This window comes from Elephas maximus, chromosome 1, assembly GCF_024166365.1.
Source record: "Elephas maximus indicus isolate mEleMax1 chromosome 1, mEleMax1 primary haplotype, whole genome shotgun sequence".
Lineage (NCBI taxonomy): Eukaryota > Metazoa > Chordata > Mammalia > Proboscidea > Elephantidae > Elephas > Elephas maximus.
The window spans coordinates 63,666,408-63,690,313 of record NC_064819.1 but is presented as its reverse complement, the minus strand read 5'-3'; the positions used below and the strand labels follow the sequence as shown (position 1 = coordinate 63,690,313).

At 37.7% G+C, this 23,906-nt stretch overlaps 1 protein-coding gene across 2 annotated transcripts in view; it reads left to right on the top strand.

Annotated features, from left to right (window-relative positions):
• The window catches only part of DEK (DEK proto-oncogene), a 32,869-nt gene that overhangs the window by 5,398 nt on the left and 3,565 nt on the right, over positions 1 to 23,906 (top strand). The window contains exons 3-9 of one of the 2 annotated variants that reach the window (XM_049884695.1): positions 459 to 560; positions 799 to 908; positions 1,913 to 2,007; positions 2,879 to 2,999; positions 7,511 to 7,699; positions 19,815 to 19,950; positions 20,997 to 21,145. In XM_049884695.1, coding sequence (XP_049740652.1) covers positions 459 to 560; positions 799 to 908; positions 1,913 to 2,007; positions 2,879 to 2,999; positions 7,511 to 7,699; positions 19,815 to 19,950; positions 20,997 to 21,145 — 902 coding nt within the window. Of the gene's footprint in view, positions 1 to 458; positions 561 to 798; positions 909 to 1,912; positions 2,008 to 2,878; positions 3,000 to 7,510; positions 7,700 to 19,811; positions 19,951 to 20,996; positions 21,146 to 23,906 lie in introns of both variants that reach the window. The other variant, XM_049884688.1, reaches the window with a different exon arrangement.

The following is a 23,906-nucleotide window of genomic DNA, read 5'->3' as shown; positions in this document are numbered from 1 at the left end:
GACTTCCATAGCAGTAAATGTAATTGCGTAAAAGTTCTTCTGATTATTTTTTTAAAAAACTGGGTCCCCTGTGAGGTTGCCAGCTAAGTAGCATGTTACTCTAAAAAAAAAACTTCAGTGGTGCCATTAACTTATCAAGTGTTTTTATCATTTGCTTTTTAAAACTACCTAGGAGAAAAGTTAGATATTTAGTTTCTGGGCTCAAAAGGTCGACAGTTCAAACCCACTAACTGATCTGAGGGAGAAAGATGTGGCAGTCAGCTTCCTTAAAGATTCACATCCTTGGATACCCTTTGGGTCAGTTCTCTGTCTTAGAGGGTCACCATGAGTCAGAATCAACTTGATGGCAGTGGGTTTGGTTTTTGGTCTTTTGAAATTTTTTTCTATATGTGTATCTAATAAAGTTAATACATTCTTTAAGCTTTCTGTTGCTTAAGAAATATTAAACTAATTTCTAGAAAAAAGTCTCATCGTGGAAGGCAAGAGAGAGAAGAAAAAAGTGGAGAGGTTGACAATGCAAGTCTCTTCCTTACAGAGAGAGCCATTTACAATTGCACAAGGTAAGTTTATTCTGTGTTCCTTTCATTTTGTGGTGAAAATGCCTAAATAGACAAAATGTTAGTAGTGCTTAGTTTTTACCGTCTGGTAAGTAGCACTATACTTTCCATATAATTTTCTTTAACCTACCTTATTAGAGTAGAAAGTATACGTAAATTATGCTGTGAAATCTCATTAAAATTAATTTGGTATATGTATTAACAAGCAGTGGGTATTTAATTATTATGGTATTTTTTCTAGGAAAGGGACAGAAACTTTGTGAAATTGAAAGGATACATTTCTTTCTGAGTAAGAAGAAAACAGATGAACTTAGAAATCTACACAAACTGCTTTACAACAGACCAGGCACAGTAAGAGTTGTTTTTTGTTTTTGTTTTAATCTCTAACCTAGAAGCCTGTTTATGTATTAAAATACTTCACAACAGAAGCATAATTTTCGTGCTGGAAAGGACCCTAACAATTAACAAGTGAACATACTGAGACACACTTATTAAATGACTTGTCACAGGACACATAGCTGATTTTAGCCACTAGGGCTGTAATATCCAGGGCTCTTTTTACTGCAGTTGTTTGTAACCAAAACTGAAATTTCTAATTAAGAAATCCAGATTGTAATTTTACTAATTTTTAAATGTATTAAATTTATTTTTGATGTTCTAGCCATTCAGAAAAATGATTCAGTACAGTTTTATCTCATTTTGAACAAATATCTGATAGATAACATGGTAATTCTTTGCCGAAGGATTTGTTAGAATAAATCAGTGTTTCATTTACTCAGTTATTGTACTGTACACATAACTTCGAAATTGAGAAAACTGCTTTGGGTTGTGCGTGGGCAAGGTAAAGTTTGCCATTTAGAATAGAACATTTGAAGCGTGGCATAATTTATTTCCACGTGTATTATCTCATTCTATCCTAATCAGTGTAATTCATACAAGTCCATAACTAGTAAATGATACTAACTTTTTGGGATGCTGTCTGTTCTTTTGAATTTCAAAGAATAAAATCCCTGACTTTCTGAATTGGAAAATAATAAAGTAAGTTACTTAGGAAAGGGGCCATCTTTTTAGGTAGTACCTTTCCATATCCCTTGGTACTGTCAAATAACATTTAGTTGTGGTTTTATAATTACAAGTAAAAATTTTCAGATGGAAATTTAGATTCATAATGTGATTTTTCAAAGAATTAAGATTGTAGACCTTTTATAACGTTAACATATTAGTAACATTACTATTCAGTTCAGAATAAAATGTTGGGGAAAAAACATTGTAACTTGGAGACAGATACTGTTTTTAGTTTTTTCTTGTGTACATTACTGGGTAATATATAACATTAATAAGAGAAACATTTTCAGGTGTCCTCTTTAAAGAAGAATGTGGGTCAGTTCAGTGGCTTTCCATTTGAAAAAGGAAGTGTTCAATATAAAAAGAAGGAAGAAATGTTGAAAAAGTAAGTTGTTTTTGTAAGTGTCGTGTTTCAATGTACAAACTTTAAAATTAATTACTTTTTTTAACATTTGAATATGATCAGTCATAGATTTTCAGTAGATTAATTCTTTGGCTTTAAATGTCAAGACCTGACTTGTCTTCGTAACTATTAACTTGAAATATATTAGTTTCCAATATAAGTAGCATATATCAAGATTAATGAAAACTGTTAAATTTCTGTTTCCTAGAAGAGTGATACCAGAAAATCATTCAGGTAGTCTAAAATTCAAAAGTTCCAAGAGGGAACATAGTGAAAAATATTTCCCAGGCCTGTCCTCGGTCACTCTGTTCCCCTCTTTATAGGTACCATATAAACATTTTGAAGTTAATGAATTTGATGGAAACAGTATCCTTCAGAATAATGCAAGCTAGATGGTACATTCCTAGAGCTTTTGTTTCTTAAATCTCTGTAGTTGAAGAGCTTTAAATAATACAGGTGATTACCTATTCCTTCACTGAAACAGTATCATTAGTAGGAATGCTGAGGAGAAAAATAATACTAAATCATCAGGCAGAAGGATTAATTCCCTGAATTTTATAGTATTGAAAAGTATAACATTGTGTAATTTTCTAGTAAAGTTAGCTTATTCTTATATTACTTTTAAAACTTTTAATTGGTAAATGGTGTTTTCAATTTGTTAATTATTTTATCATATTTAGTATACTAATTAAGATTATTAGGAATACCTTTAAGATTCAGCAAAACATTGGCTGCTTTTTTTTAGGTATATAACTGAGCAGACTGGATTTGGTTGGCTGTTGGCTTCATGTCATGGAGAATGTTCATAAATTTCCTACATAATCACTTTGGTTTCTTTCATTTTCTGTTTTAGATTCAGAAATGCCATGTTAAAGAGCATCTGTGAGGTTCTTGATTTGGAGAGATCAGGTGTAAATAGCGAACTGGTGAAGCGGATCTTGAATTTCTTAATGCATCCAAAGCCTTCTGGCAAAGTAAGAATCAATTTTGTTCTATTTTTATAGTAAATGATAAATTATAGCCTTTTCATATTTTTATGAAACAATAATTTAGTTAACAGCATCATTGCTATTAGCATTTGGTGATATTTCCTATGTTCCAAGAATATGCCTTCCATAGGCATACCTTCAACAGTTTCATGACAGAAATAACGTAGGCAGCATAGGGATACGCTCCGTAGATAGGAGATACTAGATTAAGAAAGATAATTATTTATTAAATTAAACTCAGGTGGGGCAGAAAATACAAAATAAGTGTCCTGGTTTATGTCTCTAGAAAGTACTGGAAGGATAGGAACAGGCTGGGTTCAGGTATTAGGTTAGGGGATGCATCCTATAACCAGGTCGGGAAAGACAAGACGTGGAGTGTATTCAAAGTGGGTATTTTCTATATGCTACAATAACGTCATGAAAAAACAACCAAAAAAGCTCTTATATGTTTCCAGGATTGGGTTTCCAGAGTCCTTAGCAGAGCCCAGGAACTGGATGGGGCAGTAAAATGACACTAATTTTCTATTCTTCCTAAAATCTAAATTATGTTTACCATAATTATTTAACGGTGACAACTGACATCAGCAACTTAAAATGTCTGTTGAAGTTTTGCTTACATGACCTTGCATTTTCAGTTTGTAATAAGTCTGTCAGCAAAGGTTTTCATACTTTTTCTCATTTCGACAGAAAAGAAAGTCAAAAGATTTAGTGGGCCTGGGAGTTGAGGGGCACACCACCTGGCTAGGGGAATAGGCATAAAGAATAGAAACCAGAAAATACCTCCAGGACTTTGTTTTACCTGCCCTTCATCCTGATTACCATTAACTGGACAAGGACAGATAGGAGCTAACAGAGTATTAAACTTTTGTCGTATAGTCAAGGGGTTCAAACCAAGCAAGGGGTATGATTTTTTTGTGTGTGTGTGTTTTAAATTGGCGTATTTAAAGATGAGAGGTTATTTTTTTATTTTCCAAATGTTTACTATGGCTCTGCGTGTACTTTTTAAGAATTTCATATGGCAGGTTAGGCCACTGGTCCCCTAGGAGCAATTACTAAGTTGCCTGAGTTAGGAGAGAGATGTTTATATTCATCTTTTTCTTGGTGATTTTCAAACATTTTAGACTCAGGACCCATTTACCTTGTTAAAAATCAATGAGGATCTCAAGAGCTTTTGTTTCTGTGGATTATATTGACATTTACTAGATTTAAAGTGAAAACTGAAAAAATTTTAAGTAACAGTGTTAAGCCCGTTACATATTAACAGGTAATCTTTTGTATGAAAACTAGCTCTACTTTAAAAAAAAAATGAGTCAGAAGAGAGGCATTAACTTTTAAATATAAAAAAATGTTTAAACTTTAATTCCATAAAAATTTTTTAATGCTTTAATCATGATTAGGCATTGCCTTTATTTTTTCCTCTGGTGTTTATACAAAATCTAGTTCATTTAAGGCAGTGATTCTTTTTTTTTTTTTTTTGAACATTTTATTGTGGTTTGGGTGAAGGTTTACAGAGCAAGTTAGTTTTCCATTCAGCAATTTATATACATTTTGTTTCGAGACATGAGTTGCAATCCCTTCATTTCGAGATATGAGTTGCAATCCCTTCATTGTGACAGTACTGTACCCACTACCTCCCTGAGTTCCTCATTTCCATTTGTCCATCTTTATGCCACCTTTTCCTGCTTTCTGAACTTGGTTTTTGGGCAAATGCTGCCCTTTTGGTCTCGGATGGTTGATTGTTCTGAGGAACACATCCCTCGCGGTATTACTGCTGTTCACTGTAGGCCTGTCTGTTTTTTGGCTGAAAAGTGATTTCTGGGAGTTAGTTTATGTTTTTTTTTTTTTAAATCTCTTTAATGTCTTGTTTCTGTATTACTCTGTTCCAATGTATTTGTTTTGCTTGAAGTATAAAAAGAAAATCCAACCTTACAGTATGTAGTTAGAAAAAGAAGGAATATTCTAAAAGCCCTTTCGGATAATTGTGGATCTTTAATACAATACCAGAACTCCAGTGAGTCACTTTTTCTCCAAATAAAGCCAGTGGAGAATTTACCCAGATGGATTTGGTTCCTGGTTTTGAATGTTAATTGTTGAGTTTACAAGGATATCTACATATATCCAAGGCAGTTTCTTGTAGAGAATCCACTCTGAGAAACTTCCTTGATTGGTCCACTAACTTAAAATTTCTGGAGTGACCTAGATTGGCTGTTTCCCAGTCTGCCTTTAGAAGCTTTGAGCCGACTATCCTGTGGTTTGTTTGTAGATGGCCTTAGAACATTACATGTATACAGAGCAGCCACATTTTCTTAATGTTTGTGCAGGTGACAGTGACCTTGAGAAGACCGGGAGCTCCTGTGAGAGAAAGGACCTGTGGTTCTACTAGTTTCACAAAAGATCTTACCTGAAATTACCACAGATGTTTATACAATTGAATATCTGTCTTGAGGTTATGTTACAGAATTTTCCCTTGATGTTTTTGCTAATTAGAAAAAATAATATAGGCAGAAATTTAAGAACATAAAAACCAAACCAAACCCATTGCCAACGATTCTGACTCCTAGCGACCCCATAGGATAGAGTAGAACCGCCCCATAGAGTTTCCAGGGAGCTGCTAGTGCCTTTGAACAGCTGACCTTTTTGGTTGCAGCCGAGCTCTTAAACATTGTCCTACTAGGGCCCCAAGAACATAAAAGATATCTGTATTTTCAGGAATAAATAATAATTTCTTAGTGTATGTCTTTTTAGATCCTTTTGTTATACACGATTATTTTATGGTTTTCAGTTTCAGAATTTAGCAAATACTCTTCTAAGAAAGCATTTAAAAATTAGATTTGTTGGTTATTAGAATCATGCGTTTTCCTCAAGTGAGCTACTGTGCTTTTAAAATATGCATAGTTTAATTGAATATCAAAGTAATAGTGCAGTTATTTTTGTGGTTCTTAATTGGTTTTCATAATTAAAATACCCAGCATTCTTAGAGTTTAACTTCATTTCATCGGCAAAATATGAACAGGGAATCCTGAAAGAAGCCTTGGTGGTACAGTGGTTAAAGCACTCGGCTGCTAACCAGAGGGTCAGTACTTCAAACCCATCAGCTGCTCCATGTGAGGGGAATGTGGCAGTCTACTTCCGTAAAGATTTACAGCCTTAGAAACCCTATGGGGTAGGTCTATTCTGTCCGTAAGGTCACTACGAGTTGAGATCAACTCAGCGACAGTGGGCTTGGTTATAGGTTTTATATTGAAAGTAAAGCCTAGAGTGTTATGAATATAAACAGTATAGTCGATTTACAGATTCAAGATATATAATTAGTGGTCAGATTTCATTTTCTTTACAGATGGTTGCTCCCAACTCTTGTATTGGCACGACCTGTAAAGCAAGGAACTCTCCTGGCTGTGACTTTTTTTTTTTTAATGGTTAAAACACACCAACACAACAACTTCCACATTAATAATTCAGTGACACTGACTACATTTTCATGTTGTGCCACCATCCAAAACATTCCACCAGCATTACCATAAACTCCCCCTTTCCCTTGAGTGCAACAAATTTGATGCTTATAAGAATGAAATAAATTACAGGTCTAACTCAAAATATTGTAATAAAGCATAAGCAACTGAGCTTAACACTGTGTAATTGGGCTTCTAGTCCTATGTCAGAACCTAGAATACAAATTCCTTTCACTGTTTGAAGAGTCTTTTGCTAAGCGGGGAAACCCTGGTGGTGTGGTGGTTAAGAGCTACGGCTGCTAACCAAAAGCTCGGCAATTTGAATCCACCAGGTGCTCCTTGGAAACCCAATGGGGTGGTTCTACTCTGTCCTATAAGGTCGCTATGAGTCAGAATTGACTCAACGGCAACAGGGTTGCTAAGCGGAGCCCTGATGGCACAGCGGTTAAGAGCTGTGGCTGCTAATCGAAAGATCGGTAGCTTGAATCCACCCAGCTGGCTTGCCATGACTCCTCCGTTCCTGCCTGGGGTGCTGGCGGGTCGCCAGGGCCCAGGGCTATCACAGGCCACCTGGCCCTGGGTAGTGATGGCAGCTGCACCAGTAGGGCAGCAGTAGCCAGGGCCACCACCGCCAGCTACGCTCCCAGCACTGGCACACCCATTCCCCGCCCAGTCCCTACAGCCACCTCTCTCTCTGCCCCCCCCCCACCACGAGAGCAAAGCCCCCTTCTAGCTGCCAGTGCAGCCCCTGGCCTGCGGGCACCCACGCACCTGGCAAGGCTGGCCTCCTGTATCCAGTGGATACAGCGCTTGGGCTCTCTCACGGGCTGCTGGACCTGGGCTGCTCCTGCTCCTCTGGTGGGTAGAACAACGGGCAGGACTGGGCACGTAACCCAGGGACTGCCTGTATATAATACGGTGTTTGTACAACATCCAAGTTGCGTAACATCCTGTGTATCATGGACGTTAAGTGATGCACGACTGTACTTCATTGGTGTTATCTTTATATATATGTGTGTGAATATATATGTGTGTTTTTTTATTCAGCCACTGCCAAAATCCAAAAAAACTTCTAGTAAAGGCAGCAAAAAGGAACGGAACAGTTCTGGAATGGCGAGGAAGGCTAAGCAAACCAAATGTCCTGAAATTCTCTCAGATGAATCTAGTAGTGATGAAGATGAAAAGAAAAACCAGGAAGAATCTTCAGATGATGAAGATAAAGAAAGTGAAGAGGAGGTAAAATGCTTTATTCCATTTCTTTTTTCTCTCTCTCATTTCTTTTCATGGGAAGAGTTAAATATTCTTGCTATATAATAGGTAAAAGCAGAAAACATAGATTTTAGCAACTGTCCACAAGACCATATATTGGTTGTTAATTCTGAAGATGCAGAAAGTTACATATAAAACCATTGCTTACCGTTGAGGAGTTTTTAACTTCATTGCTCTGCTAGAGCATAAGTTGGAAAGGAGTGAGTTTGGTGTGGACAGGATTTGAAGTGGGCCTTTGAGCTGGACTTTGAGGCTGGAATAGGGAGATGGGACCGGAAGGGGTGTGTGCATATCCTAAGCAGGAACACACAGGAGTTGATTCTTGGAGAATTTTTTTCATAGTATATTAATATCTTGTCACTGACTTGAACCATTTAATTCTGTTTTATGCAGAAAGCAAGGGCTTAAAGACCACTATTTTTTCCTCAATTCTTTGGGGATTATTTAATAAGAATAACAATATTTCAAGTTTATTTGATTGGGGTGAAGTTTTGTATTGCTTAGGAATGCCTTCCGTTTTATTTGGGAATATTTGTCAACTGTTGAGACTATTTAGCTTCCAAATTGAAACTTCAGGAAGAGGCGAGCTGCTGACGCAATTAAAATGGTTAACTTTACCCTCTCCTTACGGTGTATCTTCAGTCAAGTAGCTTGGGAGAGCAGGTACAAGATGGGTTCCTATTATTGTTAATGGTGTTTGGGGAGACTCTTCTTTTTTGGTGCCCCCTTCAGGTCAGAACTTTGCTCTGCAAGTTGGGTAGTTTCCCTTGTCTTACTTAGGATCTTGAGTAATGTTGGCATGACGTCTTGGGCCAGATAATTCTCCGTTGTGGTGGCTGCCTTGTGCATTGTAGAATGTTTATCCACTAGATGCGGTAACATCTGCTGCTCCTCCCCAGCTGTCACAACCACAGATGTCTCCAGATGTTGCCACATGTCCCCAGTGGGCAGAATCACATCCGGCCGAGAACCACTAAATCAGAGGGATACAGATAGGGTGGCACTCTGATCTTATGTGTGTGTATTTAGTGTATATTTGTCTTGAAGTGTTTAAAGTTCAAACTAGTTTTAATGTCAAATTTTATCAAGACAATAGAGCTAAGTATGATACTTCATAAATTTAAAAATGTCAGGAGTTTGGCAGATGCTTCATGAATATCTTAATATATCTTGAGTATGAAGGGAGATAAGTAATCCGAGCACCAAGGTTTTCATGGATTAGATTTTAAGGATACCTTGGAGAAAAACTTGTTTGTTTATATGTATAATAGTGGCAATTTTATAGTGTTTCTCATTCAGCAAATTTTTGGCTACCTACTATATGCCATTCGCTATGCTTCGTAATTTTTTTAAGGACAGAGCTGTAGTGTGAACAGTTGTCATAAAATATAAACATCTAACTTTTCATAGAGGCCATGTGATTCTGAGCATCAGCTTTGGAACCTGTCTGCATTCACATCCCAGTACTGCCTTAGATTGTGACACTCTGACCCTGGGCAAGTTATTTAAACACTCTATACCTCAGTTTCCCATCTGTAAAGTGAGAATAATAATAGCCCCAGCCTCATAGAGCTGTATTAAATGACCAGTGCTGCTGCCCTTGATACTAGTATGAAGGTGGCCTTTTGTCACTAGGAAGATTTCTAAGAAACCCAGTCTTCCTGTTATTGCAAAGGGAAATATTTTGTACTCATTTACTTCCTATTTGTTTTCTAGATTGTTGTGCCATTGTTCTTAAATATAGATGACCCCTAATTTATTTGTAACTATAATTCCAGGTGAAGATGCTGACCTCACGTGGAATTAGCCCATCATAAATCAAAGCCTTAATTTCTGCTGTCCCATAAATTAGGGTCTGTTGCTAGAAACCAAGTTTAAATGCTGAAAATGCATCTGGGGTGGGGGATAACACAAAAATGCTTTTACAGACATTAAGTATATAAGATCAGACATTATAAAAGTTATGTTTTATTTGAGGGATTTTTCTGCATGAGCTGGTATTGACAGACTTCATAAAACACATTCCATTGAAGTCTGGACTAAAATCTTGTTCCTCTGGTAAATCTCCCTCCATCGAGCTTAGGTATTCTTCATGGCTCTGAAAACCCTTTCATATTTAGGGCTATCCTTATCAAAAACCTTCTATTGCTGATTCAGTTTCTGTGAAAGGCTCCGATTGCCATTGAAAGGTAAGTGCTGGGGAAGGGACATTATTTCTATGGCAACTTTGTTTGTTCTTATTCTTCCATTTTATAAAGACTCACAAGTAGCAACCTTGTTAAGGACTTTATAAATGGAGATATTTTTGGTCATTTCTGTAAGACCAAAAAGAAAAGACCGTAAAGAGGTTCAGAATGATCAGAAAACTTGTAGATTGCTTGTAGATGGAATTTTTTGGGGGGTAAATTTTTGATAGGAAATTATTAAAATTTACTGTTTATTTCCTAAAACTAATTTTTCTTTCATAAATAGAAGATCTTCCCATTAAGATCAGCTTCTTATTCTATTTTGGATTTCTGGGGTAAATAACTGTGAATTTGAGTAGATTAATTTTACTATTTGCTGTTCCCTTGATAAATTGAGGACATTGGGCTAAATAATGTTGAAATTAGAGTCTTAAGCTGAAATCCAGTTCTAACTGTAGTTGTCTCTTGGCTAGTTGCAATGGCCAAGTGAGGCTAAATATTTTTCATTCATCTGCTAATTTTTGTATTTAACTTTAGCTGTGTGGAAGAGCAGGATGCTTAATTTACAAGTAAATTCATTGTTTTTAAAATGTAGAATTTTAAAGTCTGCATAGTTTTTTAAGTGTCTTATAAGAAAGTATATCACATTTAGCATGGTAGCTGATAATTGTGGTTGAGTTTCTGTGTACCTGTATCTCCATTTCTGTGATATACAGTGGTTCACAGCAGTTTTTAATCCTCATTTTACTTGAAATTAACTCAAATAAGAGAATTCTGAGTATGAAGTAGGTAATTTTTTTATAAAATAGCTATTATGAACTTTCTTATTAGCTTAGTTCTTGGATATTTATGGTAGCAGTAGGAAGAGTAATTGGGAATTAGGAAGAAAATAGTGGATGAAATTTCTTTAAAATGAGAAAATAGGAAAATAAACAGGTTTGCTTTATATGGATTCTCAGAATCAACTGGTTCCCATATTAAGAGTGCATATTGGGTTAGCATCTTTATGGGAAGATTGCTAAAATGAACCTGTGAGATTAAACCATTCACAGGTGTTCAACCTTAGGCACAGAGAAAAGAGAGTACACAAAGAAGAAGAAACGGTTCCTCCCATGTAGGAGAAAAAGACAATTCTACCAGTCTTTACATGTTTAAAAGCATACTTTATTTCTGTTTTTTTTTTTTTTTTTTAATTCTAACGCTTTTTTTAGTTTTTGTTTCCTAGTGTTTTTATAGTACTCTTATCTCTAGAAAAGTATAAAACAAACTGAATTTTTTCTTTGAGTGTTTAGAATTTATCTAAATAGTCCCATGTGTCAGGAATGTTTCCAACTATAAATAATTAAAAACCTTACTAATGTCTAAAACAGTTTACTTTTCTTTGATGGCAAGAAGTCCACAGACAGGCAGTTCTGGGCCAATACAGCAGGTCAAGAAAGGCATCAAAGATTTGGGTGCCTTTCCTCATCATGATCTACCATCTTTAACATGTGGCTTTTAACTTCATCATCATAATTGTTGACCCGTAGGCATCGTATCCATGTCCCAGAAGGGAAGAGCTAAGGGCTCTCTCCTAGTAGTATTTTGCCCTTTTTTCCCAGAAGGGATGCCTTTTACCAGAGATCTCCACCTTTATTGCATTGGCCAGAACTTTGTTCTCTGGCCATCTCTAGCTGCAAGGGAAGCTGTGAAGTCCAGTTGTTAGCTTTCCTGTCACTATAGGTGGAAGGCAAATACAAACTGGAATGTTGAGTGAGCTTACAATATTTATCAAACTGGGAGGCTTCTAGGTATAATTTTTGATAAACTATATATTCAGGCATTTTGAGGAATTATTTGGTGGTGGTGAGGGTAAAATATGAAAGTTTTGTCCTCTTTAATTATATTTTTTAAAAAACCAAGAATTCTTCCATCCCATAATTTGATCAGAGGAATTATGAAACCTTTTAAAACCAATTAAACCTTTTGTTGGAAGGCAAAGTTGAATAATCATTGTACACATCCATTTAGACTTAGACTTGGCTTTCATAATCTTTTGTGAACTTTGATGAGGTTTACACATTCTTTACTCTTGGCACCCTGAGTTTTCTCAGCCAAGTTGTTAAAAGAATGGTGTATTTTAAGCTAATTTTTTATTTTGTTCATCTGTTCACCCAGTACAACCTTTCTGCTGTGAGGACAGGATTCTGGCTCTGTGACAGGCGTCTTCTTTGGAGACCCTCCTTCAAGAGCCCTGCTGCCTATAAAAGATAGGTAAGCCTTATTCTCCCAAGATTTTTTTTTTTTTTTTTTTTTTTTGCCTTCCTTCAAAAAGTACTTGTGCCAGTCCTCTAAGTCTGTACCTTCATGGTTATCAGAGACATGGAAACCACTCCTAAACTTTTAAAAAATTTCTTACTAATTTTTTAAACTTTCAGCATGCAATGCATTGTACCATCTGAAAGTATGGCAGCTGTCAATTTTTATCTATTCCCCTTTAGCATATTAAAAATACCTATAATATTTGATGGTCCTGATGGAGTTACTTGCAACGTATTCAAAAATAGCAAGCCAGAATCTTTAAAAGTAAATCCTATGACAATTTGGAAATTCAATTTTTCAGTATTTTTTTTTTTTTGGTTACCTGATTTTTTCCCAGAAATTTTATTAAAAGGCTCAGGCCTTAGTTTCCCATTTCATTAAATGACAGATCTGTTAATATCATAAGTGTCTCCAATGTTTTCCTTTATAATGCCACATAATGTTTTTACTATAATTACTGAGGTTTTTAGATTATTTAAAAAGAGACTCAAAGTAGGGGACAGTACTTGATTTCTAATGTAATTTTATGATTGCTTAGTTTAATAAATCGGGGGTGTGCTAAGTACTGTTGGGGATGTAAAAGACATTTTCTACCCAAATGCCATTTAAGTGATTCTTGGTATTAAAGGATTTCAAAAGAAAGTATTTCCATATCCGTTGACCAGTGAAGGCTTTGGAAGGAAATGGAAGAAGCACCAACTGGGATTGGTGGATGGAGAAGAAAGTCGGACACATGAACAAAGATGGGAAGCAGGAAAGTGCAGGATGCCTTTGACAAACATACTTGTTCATGATTAGCGTAGTGTGCTGGGAAGTAGAGCGTTGAGGGATGAACCTAGAGTAAACTAGGTTGAAGCCAGACTATAGAGAATTCAGGAGGATGTGCATTATAATGTGTGACTAATATAACCTTTGGGAATAGGGTCATCATTCTCACTCATTCAGATGAATCTTATTCTATACCTGAGCATTTTGCTAAGTGGAGAAAAAAATGAGTACTTACAGTCTACCTGGGGAAGAGTGACACTCATTCAGTAAGCATTTATTGGTACGTGTAAGGAAGAGGGAAACCCTGGTGGCATAGTGGTTAAGAGCTGCAGCTGCTACCGTAAGATCAGCAGTTCAGATACACCAGGCACTTCTTGGAAATTCTATGGGGCAGTTCCACTTTGTCCTATAGGGTTGTTTGGTTTTTATAAGGAAGACACTATTGAGAATCTATTATGTGGCATGTACTTTCACATCTTACGTCTCATTTAATCTTGACCCTCGTTAGAGAAGAAGATGCATCCTCCTTTTTGTCCTTGAGGATATAATAAATGTGTAATGATCTCTTTTAATGTATTCTCTTGTTATTAGTTCCCATTGAGTTCTGACTTAGGGCGAATCCATGTGTACAGGGTAGAACTGCTCCATGGAATTTTCAAGGCTGTGACCTTTCAGAAGAAGGTTGCCAGGCCTGTCTTCTGAGTTACCTCCGGGTGGGTTCAAATAGCTAACCTTTTGGCTAAGTAGTTGAGTGCTTGTTTTGTGCCTGCCAGGGATTCCATCTTACTCCTTCTTTGCAGAGCATCTAGTTCATATATTTCTGTCTTTAGCATTCTCACTATACGACTACTGATACAGATCAAAATTTGATGGTAAGCGGTAGTTTTAGGAAAGTTAGAATATAAATCCATTTCTGTTTGTAAAAACTTAAAACTGAAAGCTGCTAACATATACTTTATTACTTGAGGATTGATCAGCTGTTTTACCTGGTTCCTGCCCTCCCCCTGTATGTGTGTAGTAATTTGTAGTCTAGACTAGGAGTCAGCAAACTATGGCCTACAGGCCACATTCAGCCTTTAGCCTGTTTACTTTACAGTCTGCAAGCTAAGAATGATTGCCCCACTTAAAAAAGAAAAACATTTTTTAAGAAGACTATGTGATAAGACCATACATAGTCTGCAAATCCTAAAATATTTACTGTCTAGCACTTTACAGAAAAAGCTTGGTGACCCCAGATTGAAACCATAAATTTCTCATCTTAAATGGTTTACACCTGTATAAGTCAGTTATGAGGCTTTTTGAAAAATACAGGTATTCAGGCCTCACCCTTGGTGATTTGATCTAATGGTTCTTTTTTTTTTTTGCTCTTACATTTACCGGTACAAACTAGGTAGGTAAGTTGTACCAGACGATAGGGATGTTAAAAATAAAGAAGTTTTGCTAACTGCTCTTAGTAGAAGACATGTTGTCTTAGTCAGCAGGCTCATTCTAATCAACCAGAACCCTGGGGTTGGGAGAGATCTTTAAAGGTTATCTAGCACCCCAAGGATCTTTTCCCAACTCGGTTTTCTAAATAATTACATAGCAACTACTAAGCGTCAGTTCTCAGCTGTGTGCTGGGAATCAAAAAATAAATAAGACACAGAGTTTCTGCCCTTAAGCGGTTTGGTTTTGGTGGTAGGAGGACGGAGGTAAGGAATTACTAGGAAAAAACTGTAGCAGAACATAAGCTAAGGGCTAAAAAAAAAAAAGAGGTATGGACAAGATAACATGGAAACTCAAGAGATCCAGTACTTATTCTTTCTAGGGGTACATGGGAGGCAAGATCATGGCCCTGGACAGGGACACTTCAGGGAAGGTAACAATTTGATCCAAGCCTCGAAGGATGAATAAGAGGGGTTACCATGGCAAAGAAAGAAGGAGATTTGGAGAAAACAGTTTATACAAAGTTGGGATTACGCCAGGACCTGTCTTAGCTTAAAAAGACATCCTTAAAAGGCTCCTGGAGCCAATATAAAGTTTGGAGGGTAGGGGCCAGAGGCAGCCTTAAAATGGATTGGTTGTCTTTTGTTGCCTTTCTGTACTTTCTGCCAGCGTTTTTGGTTCTTTGTTGTGGTTAGTAACATTTGTGTGTAATGGAAAAATAATTAAATTTAAGAATATGATAAATAGGTATCCTGCGAATTACTATAATTTACTTCAGTAGTTTCAACACTGGCTTAAAGGAACATATAAGTACATTAGTCATTTCTATATAAACAGCTTGTGTAATAGAAGGCACACTGGACTCAATTAAAATGTCTTGCATCTCACTAGCTATAAGGTGTTGGTTCATTTAACTACTCAGATCCAGTTTTCTCATTTATAATAAGATAAATAGTTTGCTTTGCCTTTGGATTTGTTTTTTTTTTTTTCTTTGTTTTTTAGTTTGTGTGAGATAGTGTTTGTGAAAGCAGTACTATACAAATGCTTTTTTTATTTCCCGTGTAGCCTTTTAATTAGATTTTTAACCTAGTCCATCTGTACTCTGGGTTCATAGTACAGATGGACTAGGTCCTGCAAAAGATACAGAGATGAACATGACAAATATTTGTTAAGTGGCTACTGTATGCCAAACGCTGTTCTAGTTGCTGGGAGGATAGAGCTAAACAGATGGTGAGGTGTGTGTTCTCAGAGAGAGTGTCAGATCTGCCCATAAGAAGCTTGCAATATAGTGGGAAAACAGACACATAAATTTAATAAACGTACAAGGAGCGTTGGTGGTGGAGTGGTTAAATGCTCGTCTGGTTAAGTGCTCGTCTGGTTAAGTGCTCGTCTGGTTAAGTGCTCGTCTGGTTAAGTGCTCATCTGGTTAAGAGCTGGCATGTTAACTGAAAGGTTGGCAGTTTAAACCCACCCAGTGGCTCTGTGAGAGAAAGAGCTGGTGGTCTGCTTCCATAAAGATCACAGCTAAGAAAACCCTGTGAGGTCACTGTGAGTTGGCATCACCTAAATGGCACCCAACAATAATAAATGTGCATGTATTAAGTGTTCTTTGCTGCTTCCTGTGTATTTATTAATTTGATCCTCACAGCAGCTCTAATATAGATAATAACCATGGCTCATCAAATCTAAGATGCCTATAAGGCATTATTTTACATAAGTTATAAAGTATACTCCAGTGTCAGAGATGGAAAAATGTTAAAAGTCAGGAAGGTTAGGTATTATTGCCTCCATTTTACAGATGGGAACAGGTAGAGAAGGGCCAGGTGATCTGTCTGAGCCTGCAAAATTAGTCAGGGCAAATGGTTTGCTTGAGGATACAAAACTGGTCAGTGTCGGAGTGAGATTTGAACCAGAAAGTTTGAATCTAGAGCCTGTGTTCTTTATTCACTGTCTCACAATACCATAAATAAAGTAGGAATAAATGAATTATAAATCAAGCACTGGGGCGGTACGGATTTATGAAATTGATGGTATTGTGAAAGATTTGGAAGAAGCGATCATTAAGCTGGATCTATATTATAAGTGGGATTTTCCCAGGTAGAGGAGGAGAACGGAATTCCAAAGTGTGAAAGTAAAGATTTGAAACTCCTGTAAAATTAAAGTGGGCGTGACTCAACTTCCGCTTTGGCTGTCCCAGTGCCTCTTTTCCCTTACCTTCAAGATAGCCATGTTTGTCTAAACTGCCAAAAACTGTCCATTCTGTCTAGTACTTAGGGCTGTACTTGGAGATGCCCCCATTTTCCAGTTACCTCTTCGTCCCATGCCTGATGACACAGCTTCAGTTCAGCTGCAGCAACTAACACCAGCAGGACTAGAGCCCAAGCTGTGCATCAGTTACCTGGCTTCTGTCCAGGGTGACGTCCCAGGTGTGAGTTTCACAGTTAACTTAGTATTTCACTTTCCCTCTTTACCCATGCAAACACACAGCCTAAAAAAGAAACTACTGAATTCTCACCCTGTATTTGTCATAGAATAATTTGCAACTGGTGAATAAAGATAAGTGAAATCCAATACAAATAACATGACTTGTTATTGCAAGGATTTGGATGTCCTTGGGTCCAGTCGGATCAACCAGAACATATTGACATAACAATGATATATCATGGTTAATTACCACAGGTGTAATTAATTTCCATTTCCTTTTAAAGAAAACTTCGAGTTATTGTAGGAAATTATATTTACATAATAAATTTTCACTTTACTAAGGGAACCATTAATAGTAATAATAGCTAATATTTATTGTTTCCTATGTGCCAGGCACCATTAAAAGTACTTTTATGTAGGTCTTGGGGAACATCTAGCTCAACTGGCATAACATAATTTATAAAGAAAATGTTCTACATTCTACTTTGATGAGTAGCGCCTGGGGTCTTAAAAGCTTATGTGTGGCCATCTAAGATACTCCACTGGTCGGTCTCACCCCGCCGGAAGCAAGGGAGAATGAAGAAAACCAAAGGCACAAGGGAAAGATCAGTCCAAAGGACTCATGGACTACAACTACCAAAGCCTCCACCAGACTGAGTTCAGCACAACTAGATGGTGCCCAGCTACCACCACTGACGGCTCTGACAGGGATCACAATAGAGGGTCCCAGACAGAGCTGGAGAAAAATGTAGAACAAAATTCTAACTCACAAAAAAAGACCACTTACTGGCCTGACAGAGACTAGAGAAACCCCAAGAGTATGGCCCTGGGACACCCTTTTAGCCCTGTAGTAAAGTCATTCCTGAGGTTCACCCTTCAGCCAAAGATTAGACAGGCCCATAAAACAATATGAGACTAAAGGGGCACAACAGCCCAGGAACAAGGACTAGAAGGCAGGAGAGGACAGGAAAGTTTCTAACATCATTATTATCTCTTGCTCTCCCTCCTCAACTCTTCCAATAATAGCCTAGTTTCTTAGAAAATAGCTGAATGACCTGTAGGCTCAGCTTTTACTTAACCTTTGACTGGAGCAGTAATAAAACCAGCTGCCATCAAGGCGATTCCAACTCAAGGGAGCCATGTGCTTCAGAGTAGAACTGCTGTCTGTAGGGTTTTCAGTGGCTGTAATCTTTCAGTAGATTGCCACTCTTTTCTTCCAAGGTGCCTCTGGGTAGATTCAGACCTCCAGCCTTGCCATTAGTGGTGGAGTTGCTTAACAATTTGTGCTACCTAGGTACTCAGGAAAGTGACAGTAGTGATTATTTTATTCTGTGTATTAAGTGCATCAACAGAACTTACAAATTTTTAGTATTCACTTTCAGAGCCTAGTATAATTCTTAGGATCTAGGTGGATACCTAAAACTTAAGTGGGTCGTAGAAACCTGATGAAACATGCCTGTCCAACCCCCACTAACTAGAATACTGAGAATTAGGAAATAAGTAAAAATGACCCGCAGATAGCAAAAATCCTTAGTAAAGGTCACGGACTTCACTTTTAGAAGCATGTCAGCCCTTGACATCTCTTAAATTCATTTTCTAGTGGCAGTATGTTCTTTGGGATAATGCGGGGTGTTGATGGGCTTATATAGAGATGTACAGTGATGGTGGTGCAGCAAGAAAGAAGATAAAACTAGGGACGATTACCTAGTAAGCAAGGTACACATGGGCTTACTTGTGCTTATTTACTAATCTGTAGTGGACAATTTCACCTGTTCTTGAAATTGTGCATTATAGATTAGTAAGTAGACATAGCTAAGCCCATGCATACCTTGCTTACTGGTTAATTTGACCCTGTGCCAAACACTGGAAACCCTGGTGGCATAGTGGTTAAGAGCTGCATCTGCTAACCCAAAGGTCGGCAGTTTGAATCCACCAGGTGCTCCTTGGAAACTATGGGGCAGTTCTACTGTGTCCTGTAGGGTCACTGTGAGTTGGAATTGACTCAACGGCAATGGGTTGGGTTTTTTTTTTTGTTTTTTGGCCGGGGCGGAGGCGGGGGACTTGGTGCCAAACACTAAAATGAGTAAACTGTATTTAGTAGCAGTGCGATGAGTGTCTCTGTCCTAAAAACATAACAAGGTTGAGTTGTGATTATAATACACAGAAGCCACCAGTGTGAAACACTTGAAACATTTTGTCAAAAGTGATTTACAGTAGTTTACTTGTGTAAATGTGAGAATTTAAGTTGTCTCGTGATGTTTATATTAGATAGTTTATCTTTGAGAGTGTTTATTAATTGAAGAATTAATATTTCCTAATTTCATAGGCTCTGCTTGAGGTAAAATAACTGGAAACTACTTTTGTCATTTTAACCTATCCATATGCATGTGTTTTACTTTTGTTTTAATCAGGTCTAGGTTAGTATTTAAAAATGCAGGTGGAGGAGCCAGGCAGGCCTGTATTTAACCTTGCCTCTATCAGTCCTGTAACTGTGGAGAAGTTAACCTATCTCAGCTTCCATGTCCTCATTTATTGATAAATACTTATTGAACAAATACTTTGTATTAGGCATTACTTTAATGGCAGAGGATAACATCAGTGAGCACAAGGAAAAAAAAAAGTCCTGTTCTCATGGAGCTTACATTTTAGTTGAGAGAGACAGTAAGTAAGAGAGGATAATAATAGTACCTATGTTTTAGGAGTTTTTCCAAAATTAAGTAAGGTAATGCATGTTAAGTTTTCTATCCATAGTGCAGAAAAAATGTGGGCATCTAGTACTCTTAGTGATTGATTCTTAACTTCTTATGCCTCATCTTGTATTGGGAGAAAATAAAGTTTGTTGAGTTTGTTGTCTCTGAAAAATTGATACTTGGTAATAACTTTTAATCAGTGATATTTATGCAAATATTTTGAGGAGTATAGGGGAGTGATGAGAATGAATCTCATCCATATATGTACTTTGCTTTCTTTTCCAGCAGCCACCAAAAAAGACATCTAAAAGAGAAAAACCTAAACCAAAAGCCACTTCTAAAAGTAAAAAATCTGTAAAAAGTGCTAATGTTAAGAAGGCAGACAGCAGCACCACCAAGAAGAATCAAAACAGTTCCAAAAAAGGTATGTTAGAAATGACACATTATCAACAATTTTAGAGATAAGTTATGTATGTTATAGCATCATATTAGTGTGGGTGGAAAATAGGTAAGCTGCAATGGGGGGAAATAGTATACCAGTTTATAATTTTTCAAAATTATAAAAATTAATGCATGTTTTATAGATAACCTACACAGTGATTTATGATCTTTGAGAGTCAGTTGAAAGCTTATAGAATTTTATTATTGTACTTCAGATATAGGTTTACAGAACAGAGCAGCTTCTCACTGAATGGTTGGTACACACATTGTCCTGTGACATTGGTTACCAATCCCACAACATGTCAGCGATTTCCCTTCTCAACCTTGGGTTCCCCATTACCAGCTTCCCTGTCCCCTCTTGACTTCTAGTCCTTGCCCCTAGGCTGGCGTGCCCCATTAGTCTTGTTTTGTCTTATGGGCCTGTCTAATCTTTTGCTGAAGGGTGAACTTCAGTAGTGACTTCATTGCTGAGCAAAAAGGGTGTCCGGGGGCCATACTCTTGGGGTTTCTCTAGTCTCTGTCAGGCCAGTAAGTGGTCTTTTTTTGTGAGTTAGAATTTTGTTCTACATTTTTCTCCAGCTCTGTCTGGGACCCTCTATTGTGATCCCTGTCAGTGGTGGTGGTAGCTGGGCACCGTCTAGTTGTGCTGAACTCAGTCTGGTGGAGGCTTTGGTAGTTGTAGTCCATGAGTCCTTTGGACTGATCTTTCCCTTGTGCCTTTGGTTTTTCTTCATTCTCCCTTGCTCCTGATGGGGTGAGACCAGTGGAGTATCTTTGATGACCACTCACAAGCTTTTAGGACCCCAGACGCTACTCACAAAAGTACAATGTAGAACATTTTTTTATAAACCACGTTATGCCAATTGAGCTAGATCTTCCTGAGACCATGGTCCCCTCAGCCCTCAGCCCAGTAATTCAGTCTCTTAAGGGAAAGCTTATAGAATTCTTACCAATCCGTTTTGAATATTTACTTATTTTACTACCTAACAAAAATTTTTATCTACATATAATAAAATATCTTACTTTTAGAAAGTGAATCTGAGGATAGTTCAGATGATGAACCTTTAATTAAAAAATTGAAGAAACCTCCCACAGATGAAGAGTTAAAGGAAACAGTAAAGAAATTATTGGCAAATGCTAACTTGGAGGAAGTCACAATGAAGCAGATTTGCAAAGAGGTAATTGAATAAATGCTTAGAACATTTTGCTTTTATTTAAAACATTTCTTCACTCATCTCTTCATTCCAAGCTAGATCCTGTGTGCACTCACTGATTGAACAATTGAACTCCTCCTCCATGCCAGGCACTCTTACAGGTATTGGGGTGCCACATTAAAAAAACAGTGTCTGCTCTAGTGGTAGTTTTTTCATAAATAACATTAGAATGAATACAATTTTAAAAATTAAAATGATACGTTCCAAACTGGAAAGAAAACTTTCTTTTCCTGTTTTTATTGCTGCATCCTGTATTGTGTTAAACAGCTGCGTCTCACGGACCACTATTCTTGGTGTTAGTGTGGTAAATAAGATATTCTAGAGAGGTTCTTAACTCAGACTTCTGTGAAGTACTAATACTTCTCAGGAAATAAAATGTTTTATTCTTGAATATGATTCCGTAGGGATTCCATATCCTAGATCAAAATTGGAAGATTCAGATTCAGGGTACTTACGGTAAAATTAAATTAAAACCTTGAAACATGGTACCAAGGTGAAATGCTCTATACTTTTTAAGAACACCAGTTGCTGTCTCCTCATTCATTCAGCATTCATTGAGCCCCTACTACATATCAGACACTGGGCTAGATACTAGAGGTAGAGCCAGAGGAAACCATGACATGACTTTAGGGGTTCACAGTCTAGTAGGATAGAGACTCGAATATTGAAGGTATTTCAGTGATTAGAATACAGTATGTGAGGGCTGAGTTAGAAGAGTACAGAAGGTGCCACAGCACCACAGAACAAAAAGGACCTATTTGTGACTGCGAGTAAGGGTTGGAGAAATCTGGGGAATCGACTTGGAAGAGATCTTACACTGAGTTCTTAGAGCATCAGCTGTTGCATATACTCATACAGTTTAGTACACTGACACATTCTCAGAAATACTGACTGTGAGGAACACTAATAAGTTTGATATGGCTAAAGTCTTCACAGAAGTTAAGAGATACCGCTAAAAAGAGTTTTGCAGGTCTTACATGTGCCTTGTTATGGACTTTGGTTTTCTTCCTGAAACTAATTGTAAGGAAGAGGCTGGGTAGGTTATTGAGAGAGATTTGGCAGCAGCGTAACAATCAAATTTGTATTTTTTTAAAGTTACAATAGAAACATCAAGAGGGATGGATGGATTAGACAAAACGAAAGAAGTTTCCTGAATAAACTGAATGCTTCGAAGGCCAGTGTAGCAGAGGCGGGGGTTTGGGGACCGTGGTTTCAGGGAACATCTAAGTCAATTGGCATAATAAAATCTATTATGAAAACATTTTGTATCCCACCTTGGAGAGTGGCGTCTGGGGTCTTAAATGCTAGTAAGGCGGCCATCTAAGATGCATCAATTGGTCTCAACCCACCTGGAGCAAAGGAGAATGAAGAAGACCAAAGACACAAGGTAATTATGAGCCCAGGAGACAGAAAGGGCCACATAAATCAGAGACTGCATCGGCCTGAGACCAGAAGAGCTAGGTGGTACCTGGCTACAACCGATGACTGCCCTGACAGGGAACACAAAAGAGAACCCCTGAGGGCGCAGGAGAGCAGTGGGATGCAGACCCCAAATTCTCGTAAAAAGACCAGACTTAATGGTCTGATTGAGACCAGAAGGACCCCGGTGGTTATGGCTCCAGACCTTCTGTTAGCTCAGGACAGGAACCATTCCCAAAGCCAACTCTTCAGACAGGGATTGGACTGGACCTGGGATAGAAAAAAGATGCTGGTGAAGAATGAGCTTCTTGGATCAAGTAGACACGAGACTATGTTGCCATCTCCTATCTGGAGGGGGGATGAGAGGGTAGAGGGGGTCAGAAGCTGGCGGAATGGACACGAAAAGAGAGAGCAGAGGGAAGGAGTGTGCTGTGTCATTAAGGGGAGAGCAATTAGGAGTATATAGCAAGGTGTGTATAAATTTTTCTATGAGAGCCTGACTTGATTTGTAAAGTTTCACTTAAAGCACAATAAAAATTAAAAAAAAAAAAAAAAGGATTATAGAAGGGTGAGAGTCAGGAGACATAGCTTATACCATAATTGGTGCCATAACTTAATAGGGTTGACATAATCCAAGCTAGAAATCAAGAGAACCTGATCAAAGGTAGTTTCCTTATAGGTGTAATGGCATGAGTAGCATCAGTCATAATAGAGAATAGAAGAGAAGGAATACTTTCTGAGGAAAAAGTGAGTTTCATTCTACACATCTTGAGTTGGAGTGCTTAGAACATCAAAGAGAGACAATTTGTGAATGTTGTAATTCATCAGTTCAGGAGAGAAACCAAGACTAAGGTATTGCTGAAAGTTGAAACTAGGAGTGTAGATAAGGTGGCCCGGGGAAGTGTTTTTTTTCTCTAACAGCCACCATTGAGTTGACTGACTCCTGGTGACCCCATGTGTTTCAGAGTAGAACGTGCTCCATAAGGTTTCCAAATGCTGATTCTTGGGGAAGTAGATCTCTAGACCTTTTCTTTCGAGGCACCTCTGGGTGATCTGAAACTCCAACCTTTTGAACTTAAAATAGGACCAAACTTTCCAAAGTGGTTATATTTTCCAACAGCAATTGATATTCGTAACCACAGAATTGATAGCTTAACCACAGAAAAGTTGCTAGTTAGAGCTATTCAGGGTTGGAGTTTTGCAAGGAAAGAACAGGAGGCAAAAAATTAGAGTAATTGAAATGATTGTAGGGGCTGGCAAATTACTGCCTGAGGGCCAAATCCATCCCACCACTTGTTTTTAGAGT